At 41.2% G+C, this 12,735-nt stretch overlaps 1 protein-coding gene across 1 annotated transcript; it reads right to left on the bottom strand.

Annotated features, from left to right (window-relative positions):
- Positions 1-7,526: 7,526 nt before the first annotated feature.
- On the bottom strand, positions 7,527-8,345 carry LOC145772448 (uncharacterized). The gene has a single exon (XM_082584326.1). It carries the CDS (start codon positions 8,343-8,345, stop codon positions 7,527-7,529), a length of 819 nt encoding a protein of 272 aa, XP_082440452.1.
- Positions 8,346-12,735: the final 4,390 nt, after the last annotated feature.

Raw genomic sequence — 12,735 nt, 5'->3', positions numbered from 1 at the left:
GCAATGTAGTCTATTTATTCATAAAATGGTTGCTTGAAAGTTGGTCGCATATTTAACTGTTTGCTTAGTGCTTGCCAGCTGGACGAAAATTCCGTCTTTATTTGAGTAGTTTGGATTGTAGTGACAAGTTTTTAGTGGTGTATCGTGTTGCGCTCCATTTTCGACAGCCAGTTGGCTAATTTTACAGAAATACAATTCTCGAATAGACGTTTCAGAAGAGTGTTTTTTTTCGGTCATTACATACAGACGAATGGATCCGGGAACTTTATGTTACAATTTTCCCACGAAGAAATTATGGTTTACTGCTGTGACCATAAATAATAAAGACGTGGCTTGTTAGTTGGTAGGCCAAGAAGCACTTAAAGCACAGAAATAATAAAGACGTGGCTTGTTAGTTGGTAGGCCAAGAAGCACGTAAAGCACAGAAATAATAAAGACGATTTGCTGCTGGTTGGTAGTCTACAGAAGCACAATAATAAAGACGAATTGTTGTTGGTTGGTAGTCTACAGAAGCAAAAGATTAAAGCCACTTTCTTCTCAGTTGGTGCAGAAGAAATTAAAGCACAAGACAATTAAAGACTTTTCTTCTCAGTTGGTACTGAAGAACTTCAAGTTAAAAATTAAAGGCGTTTCTTTGTTGGTTCTGAAGAAAAAACAACATTGACATTCACTAGCAAGAAAAAAGATTAAAGACAATCGATCTGTGCTTGAAGATTCAAGTGGACGAATCCAAGCAAGTTTTGTGGAACTTTAGGACTTCATATATATACCCCTACAACTACGGTATTATTCATTTAAATTCCTTTTGTATTTTTACGGTCTTTGCAGTTAAGTTTTTTATAACTACTGTAATAATTTTGTGTGTTTGTGTAACTTAATTTTTTAATTGTTAAATTTAGCCCCAACATTTAATATGTCTACACTCGGTGGCGACAAGGACTCGACAGCCGTCGACTCGAATGAGTTTAAGCCTGATGATGTTTTTTGCGGTCGGGCAGGCCATTCTGGGGAGAGACCCAGTAACGATGAGGCTAAGTCAGGCCGAGAGGCCCGGCATCTTAGAAGGGATATTTTAACTCAAATTGGGGAACTTTCTGTAGCCCTAGGTTCTTTGAGTGATAAGCAGGAACTGTTAATTTTTCGATCTAACATATCTACTTTAGAAGAGGAATTACGGCATTTCCATGCTCTTTTGAGTAAAATTTTCAACTCTGCAATTTTGACAGAACTTCGTGATAGGGTAGATGTCGAATTTAACTCGTTAAAAAATAACTTCGAACAAAAAGAAAGTGAGTTCTCAGATATGTTGGATGCTGACATACACCCTGAGGATAGCGCCTCAAATGTAAGCACTAGGATGTCTAGGAGTTCGTCTCGGATAGTGGCACAAATTAACCTACAGCTAAGACGAGAGGAGCTCCAGATCCAAGCCGAGGCCGAAGCAAGAGCTGCTGAGGCTGCCGCGAGAGCTGAGGCCATACGAGCTGAGGCCAGAGCAAAAGCTGCTGAGGCCGCCGCGAGAGCTGAGGCCGAAGTGAGAGCTGCTGAGGCCGCCGCGAGAGCTGAGGCCATACGAGCTGAGGCCAAGCGAGAGCTGCTGAGTTCGCACTTAAAGATCCCCAGTTGAGGGATGAACAACGTAGGGAAGTAGCTTTAGCTGAATATCGATCAGAGCCGGGCCCCCGGCGTAGCTCTAACAAAAGATCTTCTAGGCATTCCAGAAGTGAACATCAATCTAGGTTAAATTTAGATAACCTTTTCCAGACACCTGTTCAATCCGTAAGTGGTCCAGTACAATCCACATCTTTTCAAGCTGTTTCAGGAGGTCTCGGGGCCGCAGCTAAGGATATTCCGAAGGATCTAAAGCCAAGGCCTGCGAATTATAACCGAACTCTTCCCCCAGAGCGTACAGGTCACGGTGCCGCCATTAGCAGTAATGCTTTGCCCTTCACAGTTGTCTGCGCCGCTAGTTTTTGATCGCCCAGCTACACGTAATTTGCGTGATTGTGAGAGGCGTATCGCGTCTCCTGATTTTAACGTTTGTGAGGATCGTGATCGGGCTGTGCATGTGACTGAGCCCCCTCAGCCCCTTAAGGGATATAGCTTGTCTTCTCCCGCTAAATCGAGTTCTCAACAGCAGGATTGCTTTTTTGAATACCAAAATAGTAGGACGTTTTTCGATAAGGCGGGCTTGATTGGTTACGATGGTAACAATATGCCATTTGTCTTCTTTAAAAATCGTGTTACGGCCTTAATGGCAGCTTCGCCCTTTAAAGGAACTCGTTTGACTTTGTTCCAAGCAGCTGGTGTTAGGACAGCTGCGCAAATGATTGCTAATTTGGTTTCGGACATCCCTGGCTTGTCAGAGGAAGACAGGATAGAAATGTCGTTAGCTCACTTGTCCCAGCGTTTTGGAGTTCGTGGAGGTCTTTTGGCCGAACCAGAAATTAGGAAGTACCGCTATGGTAGCAAATTAACTTCGATGTCTTCTAGTGATTTGAAAGAGTTTAAAGATGAATTGTCGCAGTGTCTGCTTTACGCGCAAGCTTATGGTCAGTGAGATAAATTGGAAGGACGTTTTGTTTTGGATTTGGCTAAGCGACTCCCGTTTGACGCTAAACAACGCTATCTTGACTTTTTAGGTGATCAGTATGGTAGCACTGATGAGCCTACTTTTCAGAGTTTATTCGATTTTGTAGTACGGGAGGAAACGCGCAAGTCGACTGATTTTGCTATTATGCTAATGGGCGATTCTGGTGAGTCGCAGCATTTTAAAAAGTTTGGCAAAGGAAAATTGCCTTCATGTCCGGTTAGGCAGACGTCGGTAAAACCCCATGATAATGTAATGTCACGGAGTTTGCAGTACTCGACTGCTGTTGGCGCACCGCGCATTGGTGAGGCCAGACGTAAAGACCAACCGGCGTGTCTTTAATGTTCGTCACGTGGTCAAGTTGAACATCATTTTTGTCTAATTGTAAAGAATTTTTGCGCTTGACACCAAAAGATCAGAGAGATGTTATTGTGAAAGCTGGCAAATGCTTGAATTGTTTGCGCCAGCATATGGTTAGGGACTGTAATCATGCAAACAACTGTGGTCAATGTGGGCCTAACAACGATAGGAAACACTTTTTTCTTCTGCATGATGTTTATGTGACGTCACGTGATTTTCTGGATTCGATCAGCAAAGATGATGCTGGTGCCAGAATTCCTGTGCGTAATGTTAAGATTGGAAATGTTAAAGCAGCTTTTAACCGCGTTACTGCTGCTCGTGTTTTGAATCCAATGACTGGCAAATCGAAGTTGGTGTATTGTCAACATGATCCTGGTTCGCAGTTGACTTTTGTTTCGAGTGATTTGGTTTGCGAACTTGGCGTTAAACCGTATGATAAAGCGCCGTTTAAAATGGATACTCTGGCTGGTCAGAAACCTACTTGTGCTAACCTTGTTAAACTCAACATCCAGTCGTTAGAGACAGATTAACTGTTTTGTGATATAATCTCGGTGGTTAACCCAGCTTGGGCTGACGATGTTAAAACTTTACCGCATAAGCAGGATTTAAGTGGTTTTCGTCATTTTCATGACGTGAATATGTTTCATTTGAATGATTGTAGTACTGTAGAATTAAATGTACTGATTGGCAACGACAACGCTTATTTGATGTGGGCAAAAGAAGAGCGTGTTGGTGAGAATCGTAGTGAACCACATGCTTTACTCACTCCTCTCGGTTGGTTGGCTTGTGGTGGTAAGTCACCCTTAGATGAAAGCGTTGCTAATGTGTGCAGCGTGCAGACGTCTTCAGAGTCGGATATCATCTCTGGCTTTCAGCGTAAAATTGAGTCTCGTGATATGGAAATAGCAGACCTGAACAAAGTCATTCAGGATTTGACCATGCAAAATGAAACCTGTGAATTGTCTCGCAATGATATTTTGGCCAGAGAACTTGTTGAACCGAATATTGAGTTGAAAGATGGTCGATTTGAGATACTTGTACCGTTGAAGGAAGATATTTATTTACCTAACAATCTTGTGTTGGCGTCAGATAGAGCTGCTGCTTTAAGGAAGAAGGCTTTAAAACAACCTGAACTTCGTGACTTTCTTACCGACACCATGAAAGATCTTAAATCTAATGGTTATATTGAGCGTGCTGGTAAAGCAGGACATGTACAGGGATTTGAATGGTATTTACCATACTTTGTGACGTTACAATTAAAAAAGCGTATTGTTTACGATGGCAAGTCTGAATTTCGAGGAACTTGTGTAATGTTTTCGTGTCTTGACTTGTTAAACCCTCTGGTAGATGTCTTGGCTAGATTTCGGCTTGGTAGATTTGGTTTCGTGACCGATATGACTAAGTACTTTTTTCACATTTTGGACACTTCAATACGCAAGCCCAATTTTATTGAACTGCTTACGTACACAGGCAGTGCCGTTCGGATCGTGAACGAACGCCTTTTGGTACCTTTGAGTGATGACCCTAGGGATTTTACTGTTATCACCCCTGCCTCACTTTTGACCCCATACTTAGACTTATACTGTGCTGTTGGGAAACCACATGATCGTGACCAACTAAGAAGAGATTATCGGTTCAATTTGTCACTTTCTCAGCAGTTTTGGAGTAAATGGATCGATTTTTACTTGCCAGGTCTTCAGGGCCGGAAAAAATGGCTAAAAATGGCCGAGAATTTGGAGCCTGGTCAACTTGTAGTGGTGGGTTTTCTCCAAGACATTGGTAAACGTGGGAAGTATCAACTTAGGAGGGTGCATGAGGTAGTTCCACAAATTAGGAAAGGGAAGCCTGAGCTAAAGTTGTCGTCTACAACTATGATGAGAGTACGGGGAAAGTGAAAGTAGACTACGTGTTGAGGGATATTTCGTGCCTCGCCCCCGTAAAGAACACCTAAATGTTAGGGTTTGAGCCTGGTTTTGCTGCGATGGTCGACCCTTGTCTGATCCCAGAACAGTCGGTTATTATCGCAACCATTGTATATAGCGTCATTTCAGCGTGTACCTATGGTACCAATTTCATGTATCGTCGCGTATTATTCTTATTGCTGTTCATTTTTTGCATGCCCTTTGTATTTGCGTATTAACTTAAACGTGAGTGATTCAAACAATTTGTGTATCGTGTGTTTTTATTCATTGGCTTACAATTGTCGTCAATTCTTTTTTAGTTATGCCATGTCAGACTGTCATAACTAGGGGCTGCTATGTTCCCGACAATGGTTCACCAAATCAAACGTCATATAAAACCGTTCAGGTCTACTGAATCTAAGCGTATTACGTCATGGAATTTTTCCTAAAAAATGAGCCAAGATTGCACCATCGTTCGTAAGACTTGTATCACACCTGTTGAGAATTGCTTCACAATGTTTCACTATTACGTCACAGTAGCTGCTTACATGCATTTGAGATATTGCAATGTATTCTAGTCATTCGTAAAATGGTTGCTTGAAAGTTGGTCGCATATTTAACTGTTTGCTTAGTGCTTGCCAGCTGGACAAAAATTCCGTCTTGTATCGTGTTGCGTTCCATTTTCGACAGCCAGTTGGCTAATTTTACAGAAATACAATTCTCGAATAGACGTTTCAGAAGAGTGTTTCTTTTCGGTCATTACATACAGACGAACAGATCCGGGAACTTTATGTTACAATTTTCCCACGAAGAAATTATGGTTTACTGCTGTGACCACTACTGTAGAGGTAGAGGTGGTTTTTTTTGCACGGGGCCCACCGATATAAAAGTGCCCCGGGCCCCCCATCAGCTAAATTCGGCCCTGGTAGTGTGGCACCCTTATATTGTTGTGGTTTTGTGATGTCAATGTCTGTGCAAGTTCTGCCGATTGTCGATTGCAGTTCAGTAGGTGAGTACTGTGCAGAGAGAGATTTTTGCCCGTTTTGTCTGCCAAGCAAAGAGCAGTAGGCTATAGGCCTATTAAGTTTCACAATGACCCCGAAATAAGTAAACTTTGCTTTTATCAAAATGTTGTTTCAAAGCGTCATTCAATTTCCAAATAGGCTAAAATTGAAATGTTGCTTTGCTATTATCAAGCTTATGCTACTTTCTGAAGGTGTTACTAGCCTATCAACTGCCTTTCTAAGAGCACGCTCAAAAAACAAACTGGCCTACTTTTCTCCACACTGCATTACTGTAAAACTGAAAGTCAAGCAGAGAAGCTTTCCCGTGGTTTGTCACAACCTAATATCCGCCATTTTCAAGTTTTCGAGATAAACGACTTTTTGTGTTTATAGCTGTAAAATTAACAAAGTAAAACACTCGAAGTTGACTTTTGGAAGGCTGGAGCGGACAACCAAACAAAATTTTTAAGAATGAAATTTGAGCCATGTTTTTGTTTGGTTATTAAAATATGGCTTATATTTGGTTTTGCCAGATAACTAGTTATAAAAATAATATTAGGTTTGTATGAAAAAACCTAATATATACTCTCGATGTTGACTTTAACCGCCTTATTGGCTTATTTAATGTTATGTTTTTGTATGATAAAGCCTCATATAAGCTAAATGTTGACTTTGACCACACTATGTTGGCTTTGTAAGCCTAAAGCAAACCTGAAGTACCGGTAAGCCTCTGGATTTCTCCCAGAACTGTGTATCATTTCATCACTGTAATCTCTAGATGACTTTGCTGATATCACATTAGCCTGCTAGGTTAAAGGCTATCGCTGACTCAACATTAGTTGCTGGTAGCCTACTTAATAACCATGCCTTCATTTAAGGCAGAGGTGACTGTTGTGTGCGACGCGAACACAACAGGTGCGGTAGTTAATTGCGCCGGTGACGTCACGATTTTCCTAATCCACCCGGCAGGACTGAGCAACTGTTAAAGCACGCCAACTTGAAGAAATCACTCGGTTTCCAATGACTGCTTTGCAGCAATGAAGTTTACACGGTTTTTCAAATTTGTTGACTAACAGTTCTCAATCCACTGTACGGTACACAAGTTCCACAGGTTGGCCAACGACGCACGGTAGTATAACCGGATTAGTAAGGCCAAATGATGCACTTGTACGCAAAGGATTCTATAGTGATTGACTCAGTAAGTTGAACTTTGAGAGATAGCAAGCTGCAAATATGGAATTCATCCTACACGTAAATATTAGGCTACCATAGCAGTTGTCAAACTTAAGTCCTGTAGAAATACATAACAGAGAAGCAGCTAACAAAGCATAAACATCACTCAATCAATTTTCAGTCACAGACTACAGTAGCTAACAAATTCGGCTAGCTGGCAAACTAGCAGCAAAAACGAAAACGTCTCGAAACTTCCATAGACAATCTCGTGGTGAGTGTTGCCGTTTGCAAATCAGCGATAACATAACAATGAAGAGGAAACGACGCTAGGTGGCGAATACACAAATTAACGGGAGTAATGCAGTAAAACGAAAGGCAGGCCTTTCAAGGACCTGTTGAAAATGTAACAGTGACGAACCTGCGGTCCAAAGAAGGGCCAAACTGGGTCATTCTTTTCTTGAATAAAAGTTTTTCAACTGTCTATTGTCATGTAACAGTTCAGTCTTTAGTCTCTTCCTCATCGCTCTGATCTTCCAACAGAATCTCAACGGTGTCTATTGGTGTCTCATCGTCATCTGGATCATCTTCTTTCCTTTGGACAATTACACAAAGTTTGGATATTGGTCTCTTCAGAGATCCGGTTGCAGTCTTCACTTCTACGGAACGAACAACGCCGTGACGATCAGGAAATGTTTCAATTACTCTGCCTAGTGGCCATCGTTGTCTGGGAGCAGAGTCATCAATCAAAAGGACGATATCTCCTCTTCGGATATTCTCCTTTCTGTGAAGCCATTTTGCTCTTGACATCACAGATCGTGGGTATTCCTTAACCCACTGCTTCCAAAAGGTGTCTGCCAGAAACTGCACATGGCGGTATCGATCACTTGGTCGGTAGCCATCTCTGTCGCAGCTTAACATTGGCGGTAAATTCGCTGAAGAATTCAACTTCAACAAGTGGTTTGGTGTAAGGGGTAAGTCGCCATCAACTTCCAGTTTCACATCGGTGAGTGGTCTTGAATTGACGATGTCTTCTACTTCAAGAAGTAATGTGTGCAACGTGTCATCATCGAGTGGTTGTTTTGGTAAGATGTTCATAAGAATTTGCCGTACTGTGCGAATCATTCTTTCCCAAGCTCCGCCCATGTGGCTGGCTGTTGGAGGGTTGAATGACCATTCTATTCCTTGTTGTCGAAGGCTCTGGTGGATCTGGTTCTGATTCCACTCATCGATGGCTTGCTTCAAGATTCTTTCACAACCCCCCACAAAGTTGGTTCCATTGTCAGAGAAGATTTTCTTGATGGGGCCTCTGCGAGCCATGAAACGCCGCAAGGCATTTATGAATGCGCCAGTTGTCAGGTCTGGTGCCACTTCCAAGTGAATGGCTCTAGTTGTGAGACATGTGAAAAGGCAGCCGTATCTCTGTCACTTCGTCTGTTTCGGACATTTAGCGGCCCAAAAAAGTCAACGCCAGTCTGTGAGAATGGTGGCTGTGACATTTGTAACCTTGCTTCTGGCAGTTCTGCCATGAGCTGTTGTGTAGGTTTTGCGGTCCTTCGCCGGCAAGGCAGGCATCTTGAAAGTACCCTTTTAACCGCAACTTTGGCATTAACTATCCAGTATTTTCGGTTAATATTGTTCAGTGTATGGCTTTCACCCATGTGCTTCGATTCGTTTGTATGACAATGTTCAATTATCAAGTCCGTTAAGTGGCGCTCTGGAGCTATGATAGCAGGATGTCGCGTTTCGAATGGTAAGTCGGCTCTGTCGATTCTTCCGCCAACACGAAGAACATCTTTCATTAGGACAGGGCTGAGTTTTTCGAGTGGGATCCTCTTGGATTTGAGCATGTTTGGATGCTCCTTTGGATAGGCTTACCATACGTCCCGTTTTCGGCGGGACAGTCCCGCTTTTTAACGTCTTGTCCCGGCGTCCCGACCGGTCAGCCAAACGTCCCGCTTTGGCGTTCAGCCAGCATAATACACGAACATTACCAATTAGCATGTTCTCGTTACTGTTGTTGCTGTGTAGCGTACCGGTAGCCTACTTGCTGAAGGTGAATGCGTGATTTTGGGCAAATAATGGGCAAAATAATGCAAAGGTAAAAGGGAAAAATAATGTTTCCTTCAAAGTGAAAGAAAAGATCGAAAGAGATCTGACAAGGATCGGATGTACAGCTCATATTGTTCACAACTGCCTCCAACATACTGTGGATACTCTCCCTGTAGCCTATATGTCGAAAGTCTTGTGAAAATCTATAAATTTTTTCACATTTAGGCTACACCGTGCGAGTTACTGAGCTGAAAATTTTTTGCGACTTTGTAGATATTGAGTATCAGCGTATCTTGCAACATGGCAATACAAGATTTCTCTCTTTGCTACCAGCTTTGCAAAGAATACTTGAAATGTTTGAGGGATTGAAAAGTTACTTCAACTCCCAAGAAGGTTGTCCTACTCGCATCAAAAAATGCTTCGAAATTTGTTCATGGGCAGTTGAAATACTTCAACGAGACTATTCTAAAGTTAGAAAAGGAAAACGCTAGTGCCGTAGATGTGGCACATGTTCTGTCAGAGCTAAAGCTAAACTTGAAAAGAAATAAAACAACTTCATCCCATCTGCAGCATTGACGCTCTTAGGCAAGCTAGAAGAAGCAGGCGAAGTAAACGTAAACTTGTTTTACAAAAAAGCAAGAGACTTTTATGATAAATGCTTATCGTATCTGGATCTTTATGATGGTAATTATAAAGATGTGCTTCCTCATATTTGGATCGACCTAAACAAAGAAATATCCTGGGGGCGGGTGTGTGAGTCTGCAGAAAAGATCAACATGATGTTTGGGAAGCAGGTGATCAACAGCGACTCTCTTTTCGACGAATAAGTACTAGTGAAACGGCACATGTCTGAACGTTGTAAGAAAGAGAGCTGACAAAATGCGTCTTTGGAACAAAAATGGGTCGAGATGTTCAAAGAATTTGAAAATACATGCATACGCGTTGCAAACTTTCAAAAGCTGGTAGAGTTCATATTTTGTTTACCCGGAACCGACCCGGAACATCCGCAACCGTTGAAAGATTTTTTTTTCATCATGAAGAGCATGTGGTCTGAGAGCAGAAGCAGGATGCTGGAGCAGAACTTGAAAGCCGTTATCACATGTAAAATTAATACTGATTGATCCTGCTCTGACTTTTACGAAAATGTAAAATTGAACAATGTCTTTTTGAAGAAGGTGAAGAAGATTTTACAGGAATATTCGTAACCACATTTTTGTTGAAAATGCTCTCAGAATGCACCAAATTCAAAGTGATTTTTCAAAATTTTCTGGGGGAGGTCCCCCAGACCCCCCGCCGCTGGGTTTTCAAAACCCCCACACCCAGGTTTTTAAAACCCCCAGACAAAAAAACCAAAACCCCCAGACCCCCCCTTTCAAAATTCCTGGCTACGCTACTGTATGCAGTGTTGGGTAAATTCAGTGCAATTGGGAGTTACTTATCGACTTGAAAACCGCAGGCTATTTTATTATTCTTTCTTCCTTTTAATTTGCTTTACAGAAAAAATCTAAATTCGAATTATTTTGTATCGTTAACGTCAATTCCTTTCTATTTTTCGAACTGAAACCGAAATTTAGACAGAGAATATGCGCATGAACTCTCCATGACAATACGGTCAATGAAGACAGCCGGGATGGCTTTAAATGTAGGCCTATGTAATAGTGGTACCCGGTCATTTGGTCGACAGGACGTTTGGTCGACAGACATTTGGTCGACAGGACGTTTGGTCGACAGGACGTTAGGTCGACAGAACGATTTATTTTAGGGTTAGGGTTATTTAACTAACCATAACCCTAATCTAACCCTGACTCTAACCCTAACCCTAACCCAAAAATGAATCGTTCTGTCGACCTAACGTCCTGTCGACCAAACATCCTGTCGACCAAACGTCCTGTCGACCAAATGTCTGTCGACCAAACGACCGTGCACCTTTACAGCAAAGTCAGCAATAATTAAAAAAATTCCAAAAAACGCCAAATGCTTGAAAATTTATCAGTAATCTTAAGCGTTATTGGTAGTAAAAATGTGCATACACTGTGAAATCCATCAAGCTTGTGAAATTTGATAACGGATTTGCCTAGCGTCTTATATATAGGACGGCTTTTTTTTCAAAAAGTACAAACACAATTAGGAAAAAAATAATTGTGATATGTTTTTTAGGTCATAATTATGCAATATTTAAATTTTCCGAATTTTTTTTTAAGTAGCCTACTTTCACTTTCGGCACAAATGGGTTAACTTTTTAAGTTAACTGGCACTTACGCATTTGGTTATTGTTTTTGGATTAAAGTTATATCGCCAAGCTAGAAAAAAATCGATCTTACAGTCTATAACCGATCTTGTGTTTTTATTGTGTGTGAATTTTGTCTTTTAAACTGAGTTTGTGACGTAACCGCACGTCTCAAGGCAAGTTCTTGCAATTTTAGTTAATCTACTCATCTAAAAATTTAATGCACTTAAAACAGTAAGTTTCATGTTTTGACGAGAGAGATTTTATTTTTTACGACAATTACTAAAAACTAACACTTCCAACGAAAAAAGAAAACACAAAAATAAAATAGTTGATCGTGAGGTGGCGCGAAAGACCATGTTTCCAATGTAAAAGCGGCCACTTTCACAAACCACTTGCCAATTTCTGTCGCTTCGCTTCAAAGGAATCTGTACCGCCTGTGCGCTTACATTTTAATTGTAAAGTTCACTCGCCATTGCCGATTGCAGCAAAACAACAAGAGACTTGTTGCATGCATTTCATTGCATTGCAATTTGCAACTCTAAAAATTATTGTGTTGTCAGGGCCGTCGCTGCAGGAGGGCGTGCCCCCTCCGCTGACAACGACCTGTGCATACACACTTCAGGCACTGAAGAAGAACTGGTTTTAATTTTAGTTTCATTAACTAGGTGGCTGGTAAAAAGATTACTTTTCATGGTGTTTCCACTTGTGCGTTGATCCGAAATATAATTTATCGGCGATTAATTATCGGCGATAATCAAATATTGCCTTTGGCGATAACGATAAACGATAACTGAAAAAATAATTGAGCGATAACGATAAGCGATAAAAGTTTATCGTCGATAATTATCGCCGATAAATTATCGCCGATAATGCCCATCACTGCGTACTAGGGTGGGCCGTCGGAAACAGATCGCTTAGCAACTCGAGTTTCTTAGGAGGTTTGTCGAGTAAATGGCGAAATCGAAAACCATTTTTTAATTGAACGCCAGGAAGACGGCGCACAACTGGGACCTAATCGGTAAATCACCCCATTCCAGGGATATTGACAGGGTTGCCATAACGTCCTTATTTCTAAGATTTGTCCTTATTTTGAAGAACTCTATCTTAGAAAATATTACTGTCCTTATTGCTAGGAAATGTCCTTCTTTTTGACTTGAGTCCTTATTTTGTCTTATTTTCAACAATTAGTGAATAAACTTAGTGGAATGACAGCCAAATCCCTACTACAGTAAAAGTAAACCTAGACCTGAGTTGTCTTGAGATGCACAAAGTATTTTTTTACGAACAATGAGTTGCTGGAACACATTGTTTCTGGCAAACAATATGGCATGTGATATATAATGGCTCGTATAAATGCTGAGGTTTGTTCAAAAACGTTTGTTTTACTTTGTATGAAAATTTAATTTTTCTGTTGTCCTTATTTTGGGG

This window comes from Aplidium turbinatum, chromosome 6 (assembly GCF_918807975.1).
Source record: "Aplidium turbinatum chromosome 6, kaAplTurb1.1, whole genome shotgun sequence".
NCBI lineage: Eukaryota > Metazoa > Chordata > Ascidiacea > Aplousobranchia > Polyclinidae > Aplidium > Aplidium turbinatum.
The sequence above is the reverse complement of the archived record's forward strand: the minus strand, read 5'-3'. Positions and strand labels throughout refer to the sequence as shown.

Excerpts from the sequence above, each read along its gene's own strand:
- LOC145772448 (XM_082584326.1), bottom strand. The coding sequence starts at position 8,345 with ATGGCTCGCAGAGGCCCCATCAAGAAAATCTTCTCTGACAATGGAACC.